Raw genomic sequence first — 27,145 nt, 5'->3', positions numbered from 1 at the left:
CGTAAAAGCTTTCAAAAGCCACGGATCAAATTCAACTGGACAAAAAGCAAACACCACAGATGGGTTGTAACTCGTAAGTCGTAACCGGTTTCATGCACGTTACGTTTCACATTGTCTGTGAGAATAACGGAAATGTGGCAGATTAATACAGCTTATACTAAACAGCATATCTGATGTGGCAGATGGGACAGGATTTGATATGAAACTTGTACAAAGGCAGATCGCTTGTTAGATCGCACTTAAGCTGGTGCATCGAAATCAGCTCAAATCCGAATATGCAACCCGTTAAGACTCTAGCTGATCACACGGGGTTACATGAGAAGAACAAGGAAAAATGGTATAACTCTAAACCCAGAACACGCGCTGCAGCTTTTTGTCTGCTGAAGACGGGATGCTCTGATGTGGGCGACTGTTGCGGTGGGATGCTTTAAGAGCGGTACATTGCATGGCAATGCAATGCAATTGCCTTGCAAATACTGTGCTATTCTGGATCGCACTACTTGGCTGCGTATGGGATCTAGAGGCAGTTGCTATGGCGTCGTCAAACTGCACAGCGTTTAATCGATGCTTCTTCGAAACGAGCTTTTCGAACTTGGTCAGAGGTATTTACAGGCAGCCTATCGTTGCCGATTGATCTCAGCGACGCCGGGTGGCCCTGCGAATGATACTATGCATGAGGCACTACTATGGTGTTGACTGAGGTTGAGACAGCGTCTGCCGCATCTACACTGCGTATGTATCTTCTCTACCTGCTCAGACCAGCCCCAGAAACACCCAGACCTACGCCAGTCTACAATCTGCGAGGCGATCAGATAAGCCGCCTCAACAACAGTGACGGACAATCCCCGGCACCACCGTCACATCCGTGTGATTGCCGGACTCGTATGTCCGGCTGCGGCCCTGTCTGTGTGTGTCGACGGACGCCGAATCGGGCGATGACGCCGAGTCTGCGCCACCCCGGCAGCCGGCCGGCCGCCGGGCGCCTCAGTTCCGCTCGGCGCGCCGTCCGGAGAGCGCGTGTCCGGGTACCGATCACCAGTCGCCCCCGCCGCGGCCTACAAACCGGTGCCGCGGCTGTGCGATCCCCGTTCGCCGCAGCGTCGGCAGCGGGCGCGTTCGAAGTCCGCTGACCTGCCGCGAACCCGCGCGCGCTCGCTCACCTCTGACCCGAGCTGGCGCCGCGCCGCCCGAGGCGTCGGTGACCCCTGACCCGCGCGCGCGCCGGGGACGATGCTGGGCGCCGCGAACGGTCCCGTGGCGGTGCTGTCCACCGCGCTGCACGTCGACAGCGGCACCAGCAGCGACGACGACGACGGCCTGCATGACTGGGCGCGGGACATGGTGAAGGGCGTCTGCTGCATGGTGGCCGTGCTCGGCGGCGTGGGGAACCTCCTCACGCTCACGGCCGTGCCCTACGCCAGCCGCTGTTGCCGCGCGCCGCGCGAGGTCAAACGACTGCGCTACAGCACCGCCACCGTCTTCATCCTGAACCTGGCGGTGGCGGACCTGTTGTACTGCCTGGTGAACCTGCCGCTCTACTATTTGCAGTACAGCCGGCCGAGCTTGTGGCGAGACCCGGCCCACGGCTTCGCCTGCCCCCTGGCTGGCGTGCTGCGCTACACCAACGCCGCCGCAGACTGGATGTCGCTGGCCGGCATCGCCTTCAACAGGTATGTCAGCCAGGCCACTGTCGTCTTCTGCAGGCAGGGCATCATGCCGCGATACGGTTTCGACTCTGGGGAGCCACCAGCGGGCCTGTCAGGCGGTCAGCTACGGCGCGGCCCTCAGGCTGGGTGACGGTGGCGATGACCACCGGCCGCGTGGAACAGTTTAACGGCCCCTCGGGCCGTGCCACCTTGTATAATGAATCAGAAACAGAAGCGACCATCTAGTTCGCTGTGATAGGTAGCGCGTGTTGCTCGAGAGCCGCCGGTGTCTAAAGCAGCGTCTTGGGTTGGATTTGGTCTGGCTGATGATGTGTGGCCTTCATGCGTGCGGACGTTGGTGGGGTAAAACCGGCGCTGCGATGACAGCTTCAAAGAAAACCGCTTAGCATCATTCATTCCTACTTTCAACGGCGCCGTCACTCCTTTGAAGATGAATGATCGTTTGTGCGGGCTTTGAGAGGGTGACATGAGATATATTAACGCATGACAGTTTTGTCGGTTGGGTACTCACCGACAGATGGTAGTTAGTAAGTGGGTTTCCGCCACATTAAATAAGCCACGCCGCTCTGATCCTGTGCTTACACACTGCCGCTGGGCACAGTCGACTCTCCTGCCTGACCCTACTTAGCTGACGCACTGTTATTTGCCACGAGCTTCGAGCGCATCCGTTTGCACCAACTTGCCAACCACTTTGACATTGATTGTTGCTGACCAGTTCACCTGCAACATAGGATCCCATCGCAGATTCTTCCGAACAGGCACTTGTGCTTGCACTCCATGCTTTTCACCGAAGATTAGCAAATTTTATGTTTGTAAATGCCCCATATTAATGCCATGATGTGTTTATGTCGACAACCATCCTGAGTCAAGACAAGGTGATACTAGCTGTGAAATTTCTTTAATGCTTCATCTATGTACCATCAAACCGTTTAGTAAGTGATTTCCATTGTTCTCAAAGCAAACAAAATTGTTTTGTCGGAAAAAAGCAATAGGGTGTGTATGTAGAGCTCATTCACGCAACCCGCGTACATACGAGCTAGGCTGAATCATGGAATGTACTATACTGTGGGCTAAAGCGTGTACACGTACGGGTAGCCAACAGCTTGAGCCGTCTGTCAGCCGCGAATGAGACACGCAAGGCTGTGAGTTATCGCAGAAGTTTAGCAGTTGGCCGTTTAACTTTGGAAAGTGAGCATTGAAGAGAACATGGCCATTTCAATTGGATTTTAAACTCGAATAACTAGATCGCACTTGGCAGTTGGACGAAGTTATGGCATAACTGGTTCCTAGAACTCTCCTTTCAAGCAGCCAGAATGACAATTTGGCTCTGAACTATGAAAATGCAGATCGCCAGGATGCGTAACGTTACTAGCAAAAGCGATGCCGTGACATTACGAATATGATAGGTCAAATGCTTCTGAAATACGGAGGAAACTTCTATTGAATAGTGGAGAGTTCATACTGTCATGTTGCAAGATGAGGCGATTTGAAAAATTTTACGAACTATATGGTTCGGAATTGCAAAATGTCAAAATGATTGTTGGTTCCTGTGAATCCTTACTATCTGACATGTGGTTCGTTCAATGAAGTAACAGTTGATAGACCAGGCCAGTCGTTGTGCAAATAACTTCATGATAACTGCTCTACAACATATTGACTGTCTGCACTCATGTTGATGATATCTCGAGCAATGTCTCAAGGAATGCTGCATAGTTGTGTGTTCACATCAAACCAGATTAAATCAAGACATATCCTTGCAACTTAAACTCTTCAAACTGGATGCATGTTAACGTGATCCAAGGCCAATTTTTTAAAAAACTCTTTCCGGTCTAGAAAAGAAGCATCAATCACCTGGCCTTTCTGCCGGGTCCCTCATTGTATATCTTAAGCCAAAATAAACCAGCAATAAATTCCGAACCCCTGCTTTTGTGTCGAAGAGTGCAGCCATCCACAAAAGACATCGATCTCACAGCTGTTTTCCGCCGGTCCGGCGACAAAAACAGCAACAATCGAGTCTGCTGCAGCCTTGTGTTTGTCCACTGGTCCCGAGCTGGGAGCAGCAGCCCCCAATGCCCGAACCGGCGCTGTGACCGTCAGCTTTGTGCCCTACGCTGTTGACCGTCTGCTGTTTACTGAGCAAATGCTCTTACGTGGTATCGTAAACTTCGTTTGGGGAGGGCTTCGAAGCTAGCCGAGCGGCTGTCCAAAGAGAGGCGCCGGTCTCAGTGCACCTCGCATGCCAAGGCTGCCATCTGAGCGGTTTTCCGAGCGCATTAGCTCCGGGCGGGCGGACAGAAGATATGACGTCACCGAATCACACTGGACACAAGGCGCCGTGACGCTACCGAACCCCACCGAATACACGGCGCTGTGACGTCACCAAACCTCACCGAACACACGGCACCGTGACGCCACTATATTCCAACGAGCACACGGTGCTGTGACGTCACTGAACCCCATAGAGTACACGGCGCTGTGACGTCACCAAACCCCACTGAACACACGGCGCTGTGACGTCAACAAACCTCACCGAACACACGGCGCTGTGATGTCACCAAACCCCATAGAACATATGGTGCTGTGACGTCACCGAACCCACCGAACCCACGGTGCTGTGACGTCACCGAGCCCCACCGAACACACAGCGCTACTGCTGACCTATCAGCAGCTAAGCTCGGGACCAGGTCTGCCTCAATTATCAAAGCTATCGTGGCTGTCTTAGGCTTGGTGTCCTTGGGTGCGATATCATATAAACCTTACTTTATATTCGAAGCTGATTCGCCTCTTACATTGATCGCTTTTGATACCCGTGTAGTGAACGGTTCATAAGAGTTAAGTAGGTCAAAGAGGTAAGATAATAGATAATCTGATGCGGAGCCTCGCATCAGATCAAAGGCTGCTATCGCATAATTGATGGTGCCTCCTCTTCCCATGCCACGCCATCTAATGTTATTTTATTTTAATTCAGTCGCAATGCTGACTCCGCCGGAGCTGGGGCGGTTCTCTCTGTCCCGTGAGATGCAAGGTGACAAGGTTATGGATGGCCATTTACCAGGTAACAACAATCATACTCGCTAGTAGCACGTTATGGCTCAACAGCCATGGGCACCAAATAACCTCAAGCGCACTACTCCCAATGAATATACCTATCGACGCCTTCTTGGCCGGAGTTCACCCACGGCCCTCATTTCCTTTTATCGCCAGGTTACGGGTCTCATGGGCTCTCACCCAGTTGCATAGATGAATATTGAGTTCTCTCGGCATCAGGTTGACGACCGTCGAAGGCTGCCGGTGACATGACCTCAAAGTCAGGGTGTCCTAACAGCCTGTTTGGCCCACTTCCATATGCCTTCGTTTCAAAGCTGCACATGACCTGGATGCGCATTTTGCCGGCACCCCAGCGAAATGCCCGGCCATTCCTGGCCAGAAGGGCCACGTCTATGGCTGGACATTTTGAGGTGATGAAGTTGATTGTGCTTGGAGGCAGAATGCCACGTGCAGTTAGTGTGGACACAACTAGGGTAAGGAAAGTGTGGTGATATGCACGTTAAACCTAACGTTAAAGAGAACGTGACGTTAGAGGGCAGGACGGACCGCATCGAGCAGTGCAGCACGTTTAAGGGCATGTTCCACGTTTGTATGGGCCTTGAACTGGAATAACCATTTTGATGATCATTCGGCGCTGTTGATGGCCCTGTCCTTCCTGAGACCTAACATCCTCTAGTTTCCGGGCTACACGACCGCGAAAAGGTGCAGACAATTTCGTGCATGTTATTTCAAGGCCATTCAGGCGTGCATGACGTCATAGCAACGCCATTAAAATCCTGTCATCCCACCTCAAAGGCCATGCGGCGCTCAAGGCCAGGAAAAATACTATCGTTGAGCTGTTCAGATAGCGGCTTCCGTGAGCACGATTTCCGGATATAGTGGACGTCAGTTGGCTCGCAACTTAAGTCAACGTCAGTTGGCTTGTAGTCAAACAACGTATGAAAAGCGCCATAACCGGGTGCGTGTATGCAGAAAACATTTTAAACTCACGGGTAAATGTGGGAGAACACCACGGGAAAAGAACAAAACACGAGCAGCTAACAAGTTCAGCGCAGCGAAAACTTTCAGCATCATCCCCGTCATCTCTCGGTGAGTTTGAATTACTACAAGTGGGCGCTAGGGTGGCAATTTCGCACGGCCAGTTTGACGGCACGTCAGCGTTATGCAAACGTTCTGTGACGCAATAAACAACGACGCATTCAGGTGCAATGCACTGAGAGGGAAATTTTGTTGTCTAGAGCAGCCTTTTCCACTTCAGGTACACCAAAAGTTACAAGTGAGCTTGTTTCATCATTTCTGATGCTTACTTCCGTGTCTGGAAATGTGGAGCATACCCTTAAAACTTTTCAAGCTAACTTCTGTTGTTCATCCGGATTTTAACGGTCTGGTGCTGGAGGCAGGGTTGAAGCAACGGACGCTATTAAGCGTGGACGCTGATCACAAGTATGCATCCAATTAAAAGGCTTGGACCAAATATTTGAAAGCGTTGTTCTCGACGAGGCGGATCTCGATTTGAAACCCCATCACTGAGCCTATCCCTGCCTCCTGCCCCACGCCCGCATCACAGTATGCATAATATCTGACCCTTAAGACAGCACGAACAAATTTTGGCAATTTCTACATTGCTATTGTTGTATCTCCGAATATGCTTGGGTCAGGTCATGAATATTGCAAGGGATAATCCTCTCTTAAATACATCGGTGCCGCAAAATGCAGTTGAGGATTAGGCAGATGTTTTCATAATAAAACATGAAGGTCTCATAAGGTCATCAGCCCTGATTAAAGTGTTTATCTTGTGGCCCCACCCTGACACTGAATTGTATTCAGGGCATCGAATATGCTTTCGGCGATGCAATGCGAGTTGAATTTTGCGATGAATCCTCCAGACCAGCGAGACGCTGCCAGTTATATGCTCAGCAGCCGTGCCAGAACAGGGTGTCAGTTTGAGAGTACAGCTTTCGCGGCATGATGCCAAGGGCTTGAGAAAGATTAGCCTGAAAGCAATCTGTCGGGGTAAGGAATAGTCTTTGAGCGGCAACATCGAACGTAAGCAGATCGGCTGCCTTTACCAGCGAACTGGTCACAATGCATTCGCTTAAGCGCCCATCTCACACTGAACGACACCAGATGTGGCATTCGCGGGCGCGGGTGAGTGTGCTGACACAGCGGCCTGGAGCGCCGGGGATTCCCCTCCTTGACGCCGCGCTGGACAGCCGCCGCCCCACGTATCACGCCCGCACGTGCGTCATTTCGCGAAATCATCGTCCACTGACTGTGTGGAGGCTCGCTAGCGCTATGAGCCCTTGGCAAACACTGGCGTGTCCGGTACGGCTGGCTCATGGTCGGCATTACCGCCGCACGCCGTCGCTATGTATTGCGTAGATGGGTGGCCGGGCTGCAGCAGAGATATCTAGCGGGCCTCGGGCGAAGCTGCCGTCGCGAAGGAACCGGTGGAGCGGCTAAGTGGCGGGGGGGGGGGGGAGAGGGGGAAGGCCCATCGAGTTCCGAACTGATTACCAACGACGCGGTAGCGGCAGCCGCGCGCAATTAGTGAAGGCGGCGCCAGCCGCCAGCCGCGACTGCTCCCAGAAGTGGAGCTAACCAATCGAGTTTCGTGGCCATTGGCGCTGTTGCCACGCTCTCGCGGATCTGGACGTACCCCCGGCCGTTTCCAGGGGGCCTGAGGGAGTTGCATGAAGTGTCGGCGTCGGTGGCGAGCTGGACGTCGGTGCCCTCTGGCTGTCGTTGGCCTGTTCGTGGCCAGGTGCATGATTGCGTGGTGTCGTCTGACTAATTCGCAGTCGTCACAGTCCCTTCCGCGGGATTGGATGGGCACGAGCAAATAACGGTGGGGCCATTTTGAAACGGAGAGACAACGAATGAATGAATTCGAGCGCGTGAGATCTCGGAACTTGACACCAAATTGTGTTGATGTTTGTTCCTAGCGACCACTTACTTTTCACATTTCCGAGCATGTTCTGCAACGGCATTCAAGCGTAGCTTTCCCTGACAGTGGTGACAAGGGGCACAGGGGTCTTGGGAAGGAGTGAGAGCACCCACTTTTGAAACAAATTTTTGAACATCGCCATAGTTTCAACGTTCATTTTTTTCCGAAAAGTGGTGAGTTTGGCCCATTTACCCCCACTTTAAACGCCCGCCGCGATGACCTTGCCTGCAGTAAACCCCAGCAACCGGGCCCCAGCCTGTCCCGTGTCCGACGATAACGGTCCAGGCTGGCGAGTCACGAGCGCTCAAAACGGCGCCGGGCTTAGTGCCGGCTTCCGAGTGCTAGGTACTGCTTCCGTGCAGCGAAAGTCCCGTGACGGTCCGGTGCCGCGCGCGCTCGGACTAATGGCGCGTGCTCAGCGGTCGAGCGGGAGCGCCGCTGGCGACGGCGGAGCGGCCGGCCGCGCCGACGCCGACGTAGCGAGACTGGTGCACTGCGAAGCCGGGCGCACGCGCCAGGATCAGAATATGGATATGCGTACGTACGTACGTGCGCGCGTGCGTGTGTGCGTGCGTGCGAGCTACACGATCCGGTAGTTGCTGCCCGCTGCAGGCAGGTGGCGGGGAGGAGGCCGGCAGAAAAGGTCGTTCCCATTGCTGGTACCGAAAGAACAAATTCAGCATGAGACCTGTCGTAGCGCGTGAGGGAGCAGGCTATTAAAACGCCCGCGCCCCCGCCGTATGGCCTGCGGTTTTCGCGCCACCAGCCGTCCGATCCATATGGCAACTTTTTTCCTTCACTCACAGAAATCCCCATTGCCCTTTCGATAGATTGGACCCAAGACGATATTTTGCGTCACAACCGTCATATCGATGCCGGGGCACTTCCTCGAGCACAGTAAATGGCTGTGAAAACTGTGCGGTTCGCGGAAATCTATGGGGAAGCCGCGCTATCAATTTCTGCAGCAGCTGCGGCACTATATTTCACGTCCCATGAACAAATTCTACACAACGTTCAACACGCGTTATGGAAGTCATAACTCTGCCACGAGGGCGTGCGTGCATAGCATGAAATTCGATCAGCATCGGCCTTGCATTTTACATATCTCAACTGCCTGCTCTACACATGATCATATCATGGTCCCAGCGTCCTGTCCCCCCTGTCCAGCCGGCCTGAAACCGCCCGTGTCGTCTGTGCAGCCGGCCTGGCGCCGCCCCTGCCCCGGCGACAGCCGCCGCGCTGTCATCTCGTCGTTATCGGCGCGCCCCGCCACCCGACAGGCTATTGCTGCCCCCTGACACCGCACACAGTGCTATCGGGGGCGGTGCGTGGCCGGCTAATACCGCCGGCCGGTTCCACGCGCGCCGCTTCTGCCGCGTTTTTGTGCGCAGAAAAAGACGCGACAAAGACGGAGCGGGAGGCCGCCGCCCGCGCCGCTGTCTGGAGCGGCGGCGGCGAAGCGGGCGAGGCAGTGGTAGCGCGCAAACTGGAAGTCGGGAAACAAAGTCAAGACGAGAGTGGCTTTGCTCAGTTAGTGACGTCGCTTCCTCGCTGGTTGGCTGGCACAGTTTCGCTTTGCGCGAAGTTGCCATTCCACCGCTCGCGTCACTTCGCGACACAAACACGGGCTTGTCAATGGAGCTTTGTCGAGGCATTGTCAGAGTGCGGAGATTACGAATGCTGCGCCGCATTGCTCTCGCGCGAAGCAGGCCTGTCTACCCGTGATGGAGGGTCCAGGCGCCACAGTCGCGCCCCACCCATGCGGACGCTCTCCGAGCGCGTCGCAACGCCTTGGAGAACAGAGCACGTGCCTCATTGATAGGCCATTAGTACGTCTGCGTTATGTAAGCTCCTCGGGTCAGTCCGCGTCGGAATGGGTCCAGGGATAGCGAGCGAGACGTCTATGTTATGGTCGTCGCAGAGCCCAGTTGGCACGGAGGCTATTTCCTGTCACGGCGGTTGGAAACACCGCTCCGGCGCACGAGGCACCATGGAAGCACGAAGGGAAGCAGCTTGTTGCCTTTTCCGGTTTGGGTGGCACGGACGCGAATGAACATACGCCCTTGGGGAACGCTGCTCGTGCATGTGTATCCTACACGCGTCAGTCGTTTTACACTAATGCATGGCGCTTTCTAGAAGAGGCGTTGCATGGCAAAAATTGGCACCTGGCGACGGCAACTGGCGTCGTGGCTGGCTCTGGCGACTGGCGACTGGCAACTGGCTCAAAGTGAACCCACTCTCACCGTCGCTAGGCCAAAACGCACCCAAAATCCGCGTCGCTTCGCTGCCAGCGCCGGCCCTGCACCATCCGCGCAGATCACGTGCGTTTATGGCGCGGCGACAGCTTGTAGGATGACGAAACGGAGGATTGTAGCTGAGGGTGCGTCCCCTCCACGGGCCGGATCACGTGACACCAGACCGACCTGGCGGCTGAAGCGGCGCCAAACGGCCCAATGGCGCGCGTTGAGCCGGGCACTGATATCGAGCGTCGCCGACTCTGATGCGGCAGGGTCGGTCTCCTCTCTTGGTCAGCGGCCGCCGCCGAATCGACCTGCTCGAGTCGAGCGGGGCCCGCACGGGAAGAAGTCTAAATCAGTCTGCTCTCAGACTGATCTGGTCTGATCGGATCAAGTCCGGACTAGGATAAGCTGAGCTGAGCTCATCATGATATGACCCCAGCCTGCGCTCAACCTGACGAAATCCACCTCAAGCCGAGTACGAAATCACAAGCATTTGGCTGCAGTGCTTTGATATCGTGACGGATGCAGGCACCTGAATTCCCGATAACAGCGCTTCGCTAGCATGAAATTAGGTCGGCTCGCCCGGCTGGATTCCTACATGCATTCCCCCGCAGAACACTTGATCCATTTATTACAAAACTCAGCCATTATAGAAGTCAGCCAGCTATCAGTCCGCCACGATGCATGTCAGACGCTACCTATGAGATGCTTGGTGATAAAATGGTGATGAAGACGCCGTGATGCGCAGCCCAGAGCCAAAATGTTAACGAAATAGTCGTAGGGCGCCTCCGTGTGTTTGCGTGGCAGGCTGGAAGCGGGAAGCAATCGGGGAATCTCCCTCTCTTTCTCTTCCGCGCTCCCTCTCTCTCTCTCTCTCTCTCTCTCTCTCTCTCTCTCTCTCTCTCTCTCTCTCTCTCTCTCTCTCTCTCTCTCTCTCTCTCTCTCTCTCCTCTCTCTCTCTCTCTCTCTCTCTCTCTCTCTCTCTCTCTCTCTCTCTCTCTCTCTCTCTCTCTCTCTCCCTCTCCCTCCTTCCTCTTCTTTCTTTTTTCTCTTTTAAGCCTTGTGTTGTTCGCCGCCGAATTACTGTCAAATACGGATGATTGGATATTTAGTGCCAGGAAACTATACAGCTACATTTTCCCGCAAGTCAATTTAGCTTGTTATGGCCACTCTATCCTTCGGATCATAAATTCTGGGTACACTACTGTGTGTGCCATGTGTAATTTCAGCTCCACCTCGGTCTGCCTGAGAATGTTTGCTGATCTAATGGGATGTGTAAGCCCATGCGAAAGCCTTCTTTCGACAATATTTGACGAGGAAAGAACGGAGCCGGTGCCCTCGTGACGACCTCTTATATCAATGCGACAGACCACCGGAAAGGGATTAATTGTACCCTTTGCGCGGACGGCGGGCTTAAGAAGCACTGGCAGCCATTGGACGAGTCTCAAGCGATAACAACGCACATGAAATGAGAATTAAGATAATTTACTCACAATTATTGTATACGTGAGGCCAAAAAAGTGTAAGGTTAAAAAATGTGTACTTTTGATGAATTTCGGTTACCGACCTAGCTCACAGTCAAAAATGTAAATATGAAGTGGACACCAGATTTCGGATACCAGACTGTACCATCTTGGAATGGCAACGAACATTCGAGTTTTTAACTCGAAGATTACTCAGGCTGGGTATGTCATTGTCGTGAGTAAGTTGACAAGATACGACCATGCACTCGATGATCAGCGTACACAGTGGCTCGGTCGAGCCGTTTGCTAAGGTCTGCGCTTTGCAAGACACGAGCGGATACGGTGACGCATTACGTAGTGCGCATGCTCATACATGGTCGATGAGAAGAACATTCTCTGATCTACTTTAACTAGCCGTTGGCGCATGTTTTCGTGTTATTCGTTACGCACTTGTACCTTTGAGTATTTGTTATTCATAGGTTACGCAGGTTTGTGAGCGCAGAGCGCTTCGTTTGTGAACTTAAGCACCAAACCACTACTAGTTTGCGGTTATACTGGCGCCCATACAACATTAATGCCAGAAATCGAACTAAATCTGTCATGGTGAGAGGAATAAGAATAGGCCACTATGTATCCAGAACGAGCTCTTGTGATGATCCTGACTGGAGTTTTGGACCGCGCCGCTCAAGGCTATTTAGAGCCAATTGAGTCTGCGCTAACTTCCTCATTCATTCATTCATTGAGATACGTGAGGCTGAGTCTTGGATCATGGAGGTTCCAACCATTCGCGATCCAGCGAACGCATCGTCCTGCGGTGAGCTCGACCGATGGGCAATGCCTCAATGTTCGACCGAAGCTAACATGAGCCAAGTTTTGCACTCCATCTTAGCGATAACAGCTCACAAAAGTATTGTCCGTCTAGCCCTATTTCTCGGTCACAAGCGAGCGGCTCCGCGAGCCCGCCGTCGCGAAACGCTTCATCCCCCCCCCTCGTTCTTGGTCCCCTCCCAGTCCGTTGCTTGGAAGGTCATCGCGCCCCCTACCGCCCGCGAAACGCCGGGAGATCGCGTGGTTCTGCGCTGCTGGCACTGCTGACGCTACCGATGGGCTGCCATGTCTGGCGGCCTGGCGCCAGATTTCTGCCTGTTTGCACGGGTGAACCAGGTGGGCCAGGGCGGGTCGCGCGCCGCTGCTCTTTGATCCCGTATGACCAGGTTCGGCCGGCTGGGTGCGGGTCGGGCGGGTCGGCTGGGTCTGGACAGAACGGGTAACCATCTGGCATGTTTTGCTTATCAAGCGGCTGCGGGTACACGGTGCGGTATTTCGTGCTCGAAAGACCCCACTTGAACTTTGATCTCTCACTAATCAGGCTCCAAAATCGCAGCCGTTCCGCGCGTTCCGCGCGTGGGGGACTAACTCCACAACCACACAGCAGCCATGACAGGTGGCGCCAGCGTGGAACAATCTGTCGATGTTTTTCCTCCCGGGAATATTAATATTTATGTTAGGCCGTTTTTTAAAGCCGGGGAAGCTGTTTTATAGCTGGAGTAGCTGAGTACAAACAGGCTCATGGAAACAACCGCCGTCTGTCTTGCAGGTAAACAGACAACTTATTTCCGCTCTTCGCGTTGCTGCCGTAAGGGTGCAAGGAGTAGGATTGTGATCCGCATGGTCATTATTGATGCTTCCAGGGTGTAATAAGGGTGCAAGGGCGCAGGTGCAAGCATTGTGATTCGCATGGTTAATATTGCTGCTTCTAGCTCTTGACAGGGGCGTCACGACTCATTCTGTAACTACCGCGGTGCGGTATGGTTCTCTGCATCTCCGACTTAAACGGAGTGACGCCCCTCGCCGTCATATGACCGCTGAAGGCGAGGGAAGAAGGCAGACCTGTCGCTGTTTTCCTGATCCCAAATTTCATTAAAAACACTCCAAATTCAAAGCAATAACGCCAGCCATAACGGTCCAGTGATGGCTTCCGTCAGGGCTTTAGACCAGCACGCCGGGCGTCTTAAGCCCGCTTGATTGAATGCACGTTGGTATGGACGTCACGCCTCCGGTCATTCAGCGCTCATTGACGTTGAAAGTCGATGCCCCTTCTGTCGTGTTCACGGGTCGGTACTCAGTGCGTGGCCGGGATTTCTCAAGGCATCGTATTTATTTGCACAGCATGGTAGTCATGTCACAGCATCGTTAGTCTCACAACCCATCTTAACTGTTTGCAGTTAGGATGAGTTGTGAGGCTAATGATCTTTCGAGGCGTTTGGGGTATGACGGTTGAGTGGAAGTGAATGAAAGGAGACATGCTACATGTATAGCTTGTTAGACTGTATATACAAGCTCTAAACTATTAAAACTGCCTTCAGAGCCTTCACCCCCGGACGAAGGTGCTTCGCATCATTTTGAATCTCATATGGCCACAGCGAATATCTGAGTGAAGGTATGAAATGTATGAGTACGTGAAGCAACTTGGCGAAAAACACGGGAATCCAACTCGAGCACATATGTTCACAACCCAACCGACATGTCATGGCCAGCGCAAACAGATTACTGTATCTATCATCTCATTCCGTGCGCCAAAATTGGATTGCGCAACGTTTGTGCAACGATAGCAGTCCGCTATCGGCACGCTTCGTGCGTATTACATACATCCTGTCCATACGGTCCGCCGGCCGTATCAAGGTAGGCGCAGCACGCTTTCGCTCGCGCCAAAGTGAGCCCGTCGCCGCAGCGGGGTAGACAGCTCTTAGCGCGGACTGAGCTTGTTACGGGACTGACCGCGCCATAATAGCTCTAAGCCGACAGGGCACGTCATCGGGCTCCCCCGTAACCATAACTCCTTTATCCGTACGCGATTGTGATGTAAAGACGACGTTGCCGGTAAAATATTAGTCTCCTGATTTGGGGCAACCAGGACATAACTCCTGCTTTGTGTGAGCCCGAGGGGCAATACATCAGGAAAAGACTGTATGGGCGCCGGTGCGAACGCGTGTATGCGTGATTGGCGACATTGCGTGGTCGAGATGGTGGAGCGGGAGCAATTCATTTTCTTTCTCATGTGCCGGTGGGTTTTGAGTGTGCGTTACGTGCGACGAAATGGGTTGACGATAAGGCAAGGAGCTCGTTCATGACGTGTCGTGCAGAGATGAATGGGTGGCCGAGCTCAGTTGGCCGTCATCAGCGGAGCGAAAAATGAAGTGTTTATTGCCCTATTCATCCATAGCATGCCCCACCGCGGGCCCAGAAATGCAAAAGTGGCAGCGGTCGCCGTCCCTGTCAGCCGACCCAGATTCGTCGCCAGAAGTAGGTCATGCTCAGTGTGATCCAGATTCTCATGCTAGAGACCTTGAATGCAGATCTCGTGAACGATGTCTAAGCTGCTATTTCTGGTATAACTGGGCCTGCAGTTCGCTTGAATTCTTGCTGCATCTCAGGAATCGCGGTGCTCGCCGTCACGTGAACAAACATTCACATTGATTAATCACATTATTTCGGATGTCTGGTTGAATGGAGAGCTCAAGCAAACAAATCAGACAAATGAGGATGGACCGACTTTAACGTTCGATGTAAATAAACCATTAATACCAATTTTTGCTTATCAGAAGAGCATTGTGTGTGTTCCCCGTCTAGTTGACGAGGTGTCAGCTTTCTTTGTCGTAACTATACACATTTGTCCTTGAATGCGGAACCGGCCATTTCGTTCCAGCTCTCGGAACCCATTGGATGTTTTTGGATCCAAATACACCGACCCGTATGGCGCGAAGAAATGCAGTAGGTCAACACGTCAAAAGATGTACATTTGCTGCATCAGCCGACAAGCGTCATCTGCAAGTGTACGAGCCGACAACCATGTTAGCCAATCAACCAAACAAAATCAACCAAGCTTGCATATCGCTTATGAAAAGACTTGAGCGCGGTTCGCGGTATCCCGAGGCATTCAGACAGGCAGCGCACACGTGGGGCTCCACTTGGCACCCGGCCTGGGACTGAGCTCAAAGCCGCCACAGACATATGAATGCGGTTCGTGGTGTCATTCATACAGATCGTTTGCTGCCGTTCGATGCCGGTCTCGGCTCTGGGATCTGGGTCTTGTTGTTGATTGGCGTCAATCATATGGACAGATCGATGATTGAAGTCAAGTCGGGTTTAACGTACAAGTGGGCGTTGTTACCACACTGAAAGAGAAAGTTAGCGTTGTGAAGAATCAAATTGGTTTAGATAATTCACAACGCTCTATCCAGGTGCATTACGTCAAGGTACGTCGCGTGACAGGTGGATGCTGCTGTATAACTCCGCTGTGCAAACTCCCGAGTCCCGATTTACGCTGCACACACTAATCAACGCCAAGAACAGCTGCAACATAACATCCCGGGAGCAAACTTCCAGTACTGTAAAACTCACTCGTGTAACGACTTCCCTCGCCACAAAATACGCTCTCCGAAACCATGTTTTTTCAACGTCCCTTCGAGGTCGTGACCCCGATGCGCTCACTCCCGCCTCAGGTCCTGATAAGTGCGCGATGAGCCGCTTTGGATAGCGTGCCCACCGGGCGAGTGTGTGCTTTTGTGGGTGTCGCCTCATCGCCGAACCCTTTGCTTGTGGCGGCATTTGAGTCATGGCTGGCTATCGCCACGCTCGGGTCAGTAAACATGAGTGGCGCAGCGGGCGCTTTAGAGTGGCGCAGCGGGCGCTTTATCAACAGAGGTGCCTCGTTTGTCTGGCACGGGATGCCCCTGGCTGCACTGGGCGCCGCCACCTTTGGTCTGTGTACACAGCCACCGACGTCGCGTTGAAGGGAATTAATTCGGGCCGTTTGAAGACGGCTTGCCAATCACACAACCATGTATGGAGGCTTTGCGCAGCTTTGCCAAGGTAATGAGTGAAGTATAGCCTTCAAAGGGAATGTTCCTCATTCGAAGATATTTAAGCAAACATCAGATATGAAGAGGCCAGCTCACTGATAACTAGTGGTGTACGTTCGAGCAGAAAATGCTGCTCTAGACACCACAATTCCTCTGTTAAGTAGATATGCTCCTCGATGCGTCTTTGTTTGATTACGTCATCGTGCCTCGCGCAACATTGACTGAGAGCCAATGGACGGCCATTATGACTGGAAATCGTGTTCGCGAACGGCAGATATGAATGAACTGGCCATTACATTTTTATCTTGATCGCCGCGTGACTTAAGAATTGGCAAAATTTGAATGACGTTATTATGACGTCATGAGTGCCAAGGTGTTTTTGAAACGCTCTCCTCAAATGTTCTTTCCATTTTCGCGGGCATATAGCTCAGACACTAGAGAGGTTTAGGTCTCAAGAAGGGCAGGGCTGTGAACAGCATCGAAAGGTCTTCGGGGTGGCTATTTCAGTTTAAAACTCATACAAATGTGGAACGCTTTTTTATAACTTACTTTTATTTAAGAGCCAAACTAGTTTAGTGGGCTGCTCCTAGAGAACACCCGCAAGCGCTGAATACTCCGTCGAAACATTGATACAAAGCTGCGAACGACGGAAATCTTCCGCACCTCTCCGTGAGTTTACTGCTGCACACTTCAGCTGTGTCCTCTGCTCTGGCAGCGTGACAGCAGACCGGCCACCGATGGGACTGCGCGGTAGTGGGAGCGCCTTTGCAGCCGTGACGAGACACTTCCATCGTGAATTGCGGGGAAACCTCCTTGAAAGCGGTCATCAGCGGGCACGTGGACGTTCACTCAGGCTATAAAAGCGTCGGCGATCGCCCTGTTTTTGGTGCGGATAGTTGCCTGTGCGTGCTGTGAGGGGTTCGACGTCGTTGCCGTGAGCGCGCGCTGTGCAGCGTGTTCAGTGTGTGCCCTGATTGGCGGCGAGCCAGTTGTGTAGCGCATATACCGACGGGATGTCTTAACAGCAAAATATAGTAGAAAAATGGCTGCGCAGGCAGTAACGTAGTCATGAATTTGTCCAGCAGGGGTCAAATCAAGTCATAAAGAACCCTTACTGCGACTTGATTGGTTAGGGGTCTTGCTTTTGGAATAGGGAATGTTTCTTTGGATGTAACAGCGACATAGATACGTTTCGACCGTTCATACCTTCAGATATTTTGGGATGTGCTCTTTTAGCCCGACGACACAATTCATTAGTAACTTAGTTGTGTATTTAGTAACTGCGTAACTTAGTAACTTACTTAGTAACATTAGTAACTTAGTTGTGTATTTGTGTGACCGCTGAGGAGTGCGGCGTCGTTACCACTTGACTTGACCAATTCCCAGTAAAAATGGTTACTGGTGCAAAGGCTGTCGGCGTAAGTGTACAAAAGTATCGGATACAGTGGCTCGCGTTGCCGCGGCGACGCCGCGTGCAGTTGACAAGCAGCGGCTCTGTCACGCCACGTGGGCCGCGTACTTCTAGGGTAACTGACTTCGGCACAAGTTTGGAGCAGCCTCCATCGCTCGCTTGGCCACGCTCTGGGCTGGGCTGGGTTTACTCATTCCTCTCCTTCGCCGGTGGCCTGAGGCGAGCCTGAGAGCGTTCGTCCACACCAGAGCCCCAGAGCCGGTACTTGGAGGTCTAACCTGGATGTCGCCACCTGGCACTGGTACCCGTGCCAGGTCGCGCATTAGCCTCAGACACGCCCTCGAACCCCGATCGCGTGCTCGCGGCCCCGCACGAGGGACTCGGGCTCGCACCCGCCGCAGCCGCTCCCGGTGGTCTGCCGGCATGGTCTATCGATCAGATGTAATAGCGTGGGATGGTCCGTTGGTCTTCCTGCATCCGACGCAGCCGCTCCCGGCGGTCTCCCGGCATGGTCTATCGATCAGATGTAATAGCGTGGGATGGTCCGTTGGTCTTCCTGCACCCGCCGCAGCCGCTCCCGGCGGTCTCCCGGCATGGTCTAGCGATCAGATGTAATAGCGCGGGATGGTCCGTTGGTCTACCTGCATGGTGTTCCGACCATGTGTGGTAGCATAAGCAGCGGCTCTGCTCGTTCGGGGTCAGTACAGCCGCGTGAAGCTGGATGCTCCAGCGGAGCGCCAGCGGAGCGCCAGCGGAGCGCCAGCGGGGGCGATTATGGTCGGGGCGTTCTCGACCCGTTTGCAGCGGTTCACACTGTGCTGTCCCCAGGTGACGGCGCGAGGTCATGTGTTCTGTCCCGCTCTTACACTCCTGTGCTCTCCTCGCCGTGCTTTCTTCCACTCGTGTGCTCGTCCACTCCTGTGCTTCCCTCTGCTCTCCGCGCTGATGTCGCCGTGCTCCGACTCTGCGGTGGTCAGTGCCCACGTGCTCTACCGCTCTGTTAGCTGGCGACCCTGTGCACTGACTCAGCTGCCTCTGCGTTAACTGTGGCTCAGTTAGTCAGTGACTCGAAGTTCTGCCTCTGGCTCTGACACAACGGCGCTTCGACCGGCCAGCTGAGGGTGACGCGTTACTCCGTTCCAGGTGCGTCTGCCTACTGAGCATCAAATGGAAGGGGCGCATCTTCGGCGGCTGGAAGAGCTACGTGATCATCGCCCTGATCTGGCTGTACGGCTTCCTGACGCAGGGCCTCTCGCTCTTCCAGGTGCGGAACCGTCACGCGTTAGTTTGCGCGCTCACATTCCCCTAGGGTGTTTCGCATCGAGGCAGGGTCGTATTCCGCGTCGGTAGGTAGTTGGGGTTCACCGTCCCCCATGTTTGAACATCGCTCCCGCCCTTGTCTGTTTTTTGGGGGATACGTTCGTTACTCTCCCTGCCAACGCCCCGCGTCCGCCTGATTCTATATGAGCCTGTGTACACGCAGCCGTCCAGTGTGTGTGTGTGTGTGTGTGTGTGTGTGTGTGTGGTGTGTGTGTGTGTGTGTGTGTGTGTTGTGTGTGTGTGTGTGTGTGTGTGCGTGCGTGCGTGCGTGCGTGCGTGCGTGCGTGCGTGCGTGCGTGCGTGCGTGCGTGCGTGCGTGCGTGCGTGCGTGCGTGCGTGTGTGTGTGTGTGTGTGTGTGTGTGTGTGTGTGTGTGTGTGTGTGTGTGTGTGTGTGTGTGTGTGTGTGTGTGTGTGTGTGTGTGTGTGTGTGTGTGTGTGTGTGTGTGTGTGTGTGTGTTGTGCTTCCATGGCACAGCCTGGAAAGTCCTCTGTTGCCTTGCTATCGTATGTGGAGAGACGGGACGCCCGGACCCGGCGTTACCTGGAACGAGATGCGTGGCGCCGGTGATTGCGCGCCAATCTGTGTGGCGCGCAAACAGTGCAATGTGTTGGATCAACTTCCCGGTCGGACGCTATGACAACAGGGTTCGCAGCGGCGGCTTCGTTGGACTAGCAGGGCCCCCGCCACCCACGGTGGTGAACGATGGGACTCCTCTGTAGGTAGTTCTTTCGATTAGTTATCTGGCTCCGGGCGCCGTGTTGCGAACTTGCCCCGCCAGGTCAACACTGGACCGGGGTAGGTCAGCACTGGACCGGTGCCACTCGCCAAGGTTTTTCGTCGCGTTACGTGTGACCCGTTACCCACAAAGCAGGAGTGGATAACCTCAGGCGACTCAGGGCCGCCCATAGGATAAGATTTGCTCCAGCTTGCGAGTTGCCTTCCCAGTGTCTAGAGCGAGTGGTGTTTTACTATCGCATGACCTTTATGGAAATCAGGATTGGTTTTGATGCAGACTGAAGCTAGTCTGTACCTCGAGCATTCACTCATTAAAGTTAAAAAGACTTTGGTGTTAAAAGAGAGACGCCGCATATTTTTCGGTTTATTAAACCCTCCCGGTCGTCTGTTTTATAACTCTCGGTATGTATCACATGGCCATCTCTGTACAAATTATATTGGGTCTGTCCATTTTAAGAGACGCCAGGTTGTCTCCACCTTCCTTGACCTCCCTTGCAACTGTGTCACCTTTGCAAGGGAGGTCAAAGCACCCTTGGAGTCCTTGTAATGCCGTATGCCTGGTTAAGGCCCGCTGGATCTTTAAAACGTTTGAGAGGCCATTAGACATTTCACAGAGGAATTATATGCGCATGAAGAAATGTATGCTGGTGCTTACGGTCTTTTTCTGGGCTTCGGACGACTCAGGGTCTAAAAAGTTTCTCTCGGGGTTTTGATGTCCTGGTCAAATCAACAACATGAGGGGCCGGCTGGTCGCAACGCCGCTGCTATCTGGATGGTTTGTTTCTCATTTCAGGCAAGTAACTTTATCAACAGACGGTTTTAATGTTCCCATCTTCTTCGGCCTCCTAGCCGCCCGGGCCTTTGATCTTCTTTTGTGCGCTTGATTTCGTGGGCGATATTATGATCGCGCCAGAAGTTTTCAATGCCACCCCAATGTTTTATAACTCATGACTGCCTTGGAGCGTTGTGCGAAAGAATTCGGAGCGCGTACATTTATCTGCCAAGTGTGCACTTCTAGTAGACTGCATAGCTTCGCAAAACTAATAAAGTCATGAGAAGATCTTTCGAGGTGAACTTCATCAAGCTATCCTTTGAACGTCGCAGCGCAGTTTTTGCCCGAATGCTCCGAATAACCGTGTGTTGGAACGAAATGTCATTAAATGATCAGCTGTTAGTTGCAAAGTCATAGCTGAACAAGCTTACTGTTGGGAGGGACGAGGTGCCTCTGTACCTTAGATAGTTTGAACCTTCTTTAAGGTGTTCAGCAGCGGGTTTGAAAAGCGGCAAGCCCCTGTCTGCGGGATAAGAGGCAGCCAACGGCTTCCCATCAACCTCAGAAACCTGAAATCATAGTATTGCCCAATATTCGCGAGTTGCGGCATCCTCTTATCGACTCTAGAAAAGGCCAGCCGGGTGGATGATGCATTAATTTCAAAAATCCAGTCACAATCTCTTGGTTTAAGAGTATTACGAGGAGACTGACGTAGAAAGCATAAGAACACAGCATACCCAAACATCTATAGTGAGATTGAATCCCGGCAAACAGGTGCATCCAGATCAACATCACGGTACGAAGGGCAATGTCTGAACATTTCGGCACGGCAGGTGTGATGAGTTCAGCGGTACCAAGCCAAATCCTCCTCAAACACATTCTAGAGTGATGCTGTTTCGAAATGAGGAAGGTTTTCGCATGTTTTGACTAGGCATATTGAACAACCATTCATCTTATTTACTGTTTGAGAAAATGATTATTTACGTAGTATCATCTGTTAAGTTATCAATCAAATGATAATTATGGTACTTTATTCAAGATAACGGTACCCCTGCTTTGAAGCCAATCCTGGTTCACTACCTTTCCCCAGTTCCTCACCCCCCGAGGCCGAAAATGAGTCAGTGAAGTACCAAAACGAGAAAACGCGACTTTATTTTCATTTAGCGCTTCCGTTCGCCCGTCAAGCTCACGTCATTAAAGGAAAGTCTCCAACACACACAGCCGTTTTTCCTCCCTCTCCCATTCCACGCGTGTGGCCTTACTTCCAGCGGCCGAAAAGACGCATCACATCACGCGAAACTGTTTCGCCGGCACAGCCGGGGAGAGGGTGGGGCAGTGCGCGTGGGGTGTAATCATGCATGAGGTCCCGCTTTGTAGGCTGCGCGGGGTCCAGGTGTCAGCGACGTCCGCCCACAGCGCGGCGCGGCGCACTGGGACGGCATTTGCATGAGAGATGGCCGCCGAACGGGCGCCTGACATTACCGCCCAATAGCGTGTGGCGAGCGATAGGTGACGGATGTTGGGCGGTGAGCGATTGACGTGATGTGATGGGTGTTGTGTGATGTGTGTCATGTGATAGGTGGCATGTGATGTGTGACATGTGGTGAATGGCATGTGACGTGCGATAAGTAATGTGTGACAGGTGACGGGTAACTTGCGTCGACCGACACGAGCGGCACCATCATTCCAGGATTGTGATGTCGGGGCATATCCAAAGATGACAGGTAGCTTGTGACGTACTCCACGTGACGGGTAACCGGTGACGTACTCCGCGTGACGGGTAACCGGTGACGTATTCCGCGTGACGGGTAACCGGTGACGTACTCCGCGTGACGGGTAACCGGTGACGTACTCCGCGTGACGGGTAACCGGTGACGTACTCCGCGTGACGGATAACCGGTGACGTACTCCGCGAGACGGATAACCGGTGACGTACCCCGCGAGACGGATAACCGGTGACGTACCCCGCGAGACGGATAACCGGTGACGTACTCCGCGAGACGGGTAACCGGTGACGTACTCCGCGTGACGGATAACCGGTGACGTACCCCGCGAGACGGGTAACCGGTGACGTACCCCGCGAGACGGGTAACCGGTGACGTACCCCGCGTGACGGATAACCGGTGACGTACTCCGCGTGTCGGGTGACAGGCCTTAAACGATGTTCGACGCGTTGAGGACGGCGTGCGCCGGATGGAGACAAGCGAGTTCCATGTAACGTTTGACGTCCAACACCCGCTGGACGGTTGCCCGCCGACTCTCGCGCGCAGGCTCGGCCCTGACCTCCGCTCGGGGGTGTGACACGGCACCACTGGTCGGGACTTTCCGCGCGACGCACGGCCTGACCCGGGCCCTCCCCCTCCCCCCCCCCCCCGCTCTGCAGGCATGCACCCTCCGCCATAACCACTCACAAGGACGACCGACTGACCTTTCGTTACACCATTAGGCCCACGTCAGGCGCCATTCGTCCGTGTTAGACGGCGTCGTCTCATAAGGTCGCAATGCGGCGTTTCCCAGCGGAGGACGGCGTCACCGCACCGCCAGAGCCTCACCCCCGCGCGCTGGCCTCGCCTCAGGTGTACGGCGAATACGGGTGGAACAACCTGACGCGCAAGTGCGACTTCCTGAAGGACGGCAATGGTCAGCCGCGCACCGACTGGTTCCTCATCTCGTGGTCGATCCCGTGCGCGGTCATCCTCGTCTCGTACTCGCTGATCTTCGTCAAGGTCAAGCAGTCGGGCCGCACCATTCTGCGGAGCTCCAAACAGTGAGTGGCGCGCGCGCGAGCACCGGCTGAGCTCCTGGTGGAGGGGTGTCCGTGCGCAAGAGTGCCGCGCGAGGGTCAGTGAGGAGTCACTGGCCGCATGGGACTCGCTTGGGCTTACCATACTGAGCCTAGGCAAGGAGCACTGCAGAAGGACAAAACCTGGGGTGAGTGCTTGCTGGCGCTTTAGCGGACTGAGGTGTAAGATATTTTTTGTGGCCGAAAGATGTGGACAGCTGTCCGCAGAGCGACGGATTTGCAGGTTTGGCTCGCATCCTAGTGAGCTTCCTCGGACCCCACTTTCAACAGAGGGTGGCATCTAGTGGAATGGGAAGCTACATGTGCAGGAATTCATGGGCGTTGCAACGACTAACAGCAATGCATTAACCCCACAAAAAACATAGACAGAATGCATTTGAAAGCAGAATGCATTCGAAGGCAGAGTGAATTTGAAAACCAAACATTGGTGTACTGTCCACAAACTGGGCCCACACTCTGTGCTGTCACGGTCCACAAGGGCGGCAACGCGTCTTACCTGACTGAAACAGATGGCAGCCGTTTAATGCTAACTCACCAACTACACAGGAAGCCCACCGAGGAAAGCCGGCCGTTACATAATGCAACGTACGCTACGATTGCTATTATAAGGCTTCTATTGCACAACAACTCCAGCCTCTCCTGCTTACCATTGCGTCAGCTTGGAAGCCGGCCAGCGCTACAGTCGTGCCAACAGTACCCACCAAATGGGTTAACATTTCAATTTCGCTGTTGTGCATGAGACTCAGCATAGATAATATGTGTTTGTTGCAAATTTGACATGTGCGACGCGTGCTCCACTTTATTGTTTCATTCCTTGTGCAATTTGTTTCATCTTCCTCGATTCTGTGAGTCTGCTAGGCCTCACGCGATTTTTGGCTGTTTAGCTAAACCCACTTATTTTACAAACAACCATTTCCAAAAAGAACGTGCAGACCACCCTGGTTCCAGCTGCAAGGTGCACCGTCCTTACGAAATGCTTTCCTAGAGTCATCTAACGCGTGTGCATGAAAGCGCAGGAATGTTTTATGAAACTCACGGCCATGTGCGCATCGTTCCAGCCAGCGGATGGAACACGTGGAAGCCCTGCTGAAAACGCGAGAGGACAAGACATCCCGCATGATATTCGTCGTCTTTGTCACCTATTGCATCTGTGTGCTGCCCATCACGGTGGTGAACGTCGCCGACCCGTACAACAAGCGGCCGTACGTCTCCATCATCTGCTATTGCATCTACTGGCTGCAGTACTGCTGCAACAACATCATCTACGTCGTCAGCAACGGCGTTTACCGCAAGGCGTACATCATCTTCCTGACGGAGGTGATACCGCCGCTGAAGCGCATCTTGAAGCGGCCGGTGAGCTGGCAGGTGCGGCAGAGCACGGCCATCACCACCATCACCGGCCACACCCTGTCCACGCGCAGCTTCAGCCCTCTGTCCCGGCAACTCCAGCACACCGACTCGCTCGTCAGTCAGGTGGCGACCAGCAGCCAGGCGACGACTAGCGGCACCTCACCCTCCAGCCGGGCCGAAGACGGCGCGCCGCTGTGGGGCAGCGGCGCGTGCGCGCGCCGGGTCGGCCCTCCGCGCCAGCAGCGACGTCGCCTGAGGCGGTCGCGCTCGGCCGACGCCCCGCGGCCGGCGGCGGGTGGCGCGCGGCCGCGCCGCCGTCTGGCTGGCCGCCGGCGCAGTCTGCCGCTGGAGCAGCGTGGTCGCGTTGCCGCCGCCACGCGCAGCGCGTCGCTGCTGGAGCTCGACCGGCGGCGCGGCGGTGCCGAGCTGGAGACGCGCGTCGCGCGCCAGCGCTTCTGCGGCGAGAGCAGCGCGCGCCAGGCGCCGGGGGGTGAGCGGTGCGCGGGTGCGGCGGCGCCCGGCACCGGCAGGAAACGCTCCATGACTCTGTGAACACGTTACGGCCTGCGGAAGCCAGCGGGCTGGCGCGGTTGTGAAGTAATGGCGGGCTGTCTTTTTCGCTCGTTGTCGGATAGATTTACGAGGTAGTTTGCTGCGATTGGTGGGCAGCGTGGGCTTCACGTGGCCATTCGACGCAGGAGAATGCTCACTGGTGCTATCATGAGTGCGTGGCGCACGTCAGCTGTTGTAGATGGTTCATGGTTGTGTTATGTGTTGTGTTATTTTTTAAGTGGCATTGAGGACATGCGCACCACCCCGGGAGTGGGCACTCCCACGTGCACGTGCATGTGATGTTATGCGGGCAATATGATTCTGTTTTGTACTACGCCAACACTGCACAGCTGATCTCCAGGGCCATACGCACAGTACTGATCCATAATGCACTGCCGCCATTGCATCCAGCTACGCACATTGAGGTGTACGTGATTTGACGTGTCACCATTCTTCGTGTTTATGATAAGCATCTTTGTCACATTAAGACGTGAAAAGTGCGTATCGGCGAATATTCCATTCGTTGTCCACAACAAGCGCGATTCAGCGAGATCTACTGTGTGTGTTATCTGGATGGTCCAGGTGTGGCCAATGTGCAAGAACGCAACACGGGAAACCACCAGATTAGCTCCCTTTTTGATGTCCCAAGCGTCTTAAGCACATCTGCCACCAGGTAGGTCGTAATTCCTCGTCAGCAATGAGATACAGTCGCCCCCGATAACAATAACAAGGACGCGCGTGATCGGACCTCGTGCATGCAGCTGGTCTCTGGAGCTCGGGGTCACCTGAGTAAACTCGCTCCGGAGAGTGCCCACTAACCAGCAGCCTTAACGCAGCCCGCTGAATCTCCATGGCGCTGGCTCGCCGCCGTAGGCACGCCAGTCATCCGTATCTTTCCTGCGCGCGTTCCGAAGCGGATTGCCAGCCGTGTGTGTAGAGCTAGTGTAGCCTTGCTCGCTGCGAGGACATGTGTATGTATATCGTTGTGTATTCCAGCGGCTGAATACCACTGTTTGTAAGCGAGCGAACCGTCGTGCTCAGTACAAAAGAACGGGAGGTTGTGGAAATGGTTTGTCGGCTATTGGGATTAGGGAAGGGGCACAAAAAGTTGCATTTCACCGTCACTGATGTCCTGGTCCTCACCAGGGTACGGCCTTGGTGCGCCAGCCGGGAGTGCGCTTCGAAATAGCGGCTCCAGCTTACGTCTCAGTTCGAGGCCAGGTCTGTCTTCAGCAGGTCTGTGGGCAAGCGACTTTAAACCCCTCGTCATGCTTTCGCCTGGCCAAAGAACGTGGTTTGGCAGTTGCAGTGTTGACAACGCCATTTTTGCGGGGATCAGTTCTAATATTGGCGTTTTGATCCAGTTAAGTGGTAACAATTAGCTCTATGGTCGGAAGTTCAAAATGATCGAGACACGAAAATACACTTGGCTTTTGGCTTTCACCAGCTTTGATGCTAAAAAACTTATAACGGCTAGAAGCCGAATATATTTCCCACCTTTGGCCATTTTGGACTTCCAACCGCCCTGCATATATTTGAGATACTGCCGATAATGTCAGCTCTACATGGTACCATAAAATTTTGACTTTGAAAGATGCAACAGTTTCCAGCGGCTTCGCCGCACCGCAATGTTCCAACCTTACACATTCATGGAGCTGCCAAGTGACTTGTCCTCCGACAAAGGTGTGATGCCATGTGTGGTGTGGGAAAGGGATTAAGTGTCGCTCTCTTTGCTTCGTCATCTTATGTGACGAATGCAGATGGTGTGCCATATTTATTTCATATTGTTATATCCATCGCTTTTGTGAATGTTTTCGTAAGAATAAAACACTTTGACTGACTGAATGATGATCACGACGTGCAGTTCAGTTTAAAAGCTTCAAGAAGATCAAGACTGCCTTGATCGGCCTTGCCGTTGATGCAAATCACGCTCGAATCTCGCCGTCGCCCCCTCTGAATCCGCCTAAATGGAG

General features: G+C 53.7%; 1 protein-coding gene across 1 annotated transcript; it reads left to right on the top strand.

Moving 5' to 3' along the window:
• Window positions 1–1,230: 1,230 nt before the first annotated feature.
• LOC119090060 (protein trapped in endoderm-1) lies at window positions 1,231–25,172 on the top strand. The gene is made up of 5 exons (XM_037212854.1): window positions 1,231–1,670; window positions 18,782–18,902; window positions 23,044–23,234; window positions 24,329–24,734; window positions 25,071–25,172. Exons 1-5 carry the CDS (start codon window positions 1,231–1,233, stop codon window positions 25,170–25,172), a joined length of 1,260 nt encoding a protein of 419 aa, XP_037068749.1.
• Window positions 25,173–27,145: the final 1,973 nt, after the last annotated feature.

This window comes from Pollicipes pollicipes, unplaced genomic scaffold (genome assembly GCF_011947565.3).
Source record: "Pollicipes pollicipes isolate AB1234 unplaced genomic scaffold, Ppol_2.1 Scaffold_3087;HRSCAF=3621_pilon_pilon_pilon, whole genome shotgun sequence".
Classification (NCBI taxonomy): domain Eukaryota; kingdom Metazoa; phylum Arthropoda; class Thecostraca; order Pollicipedomorpha; family Pollicipedidae; genus Pollicipes; species Pollicipes pollicipes.
The sequence above is the reverse complement of the archived record's forward strand: the minus strand, read 5'-3'. Positions and strand labels throughout refer to the sequence as shown.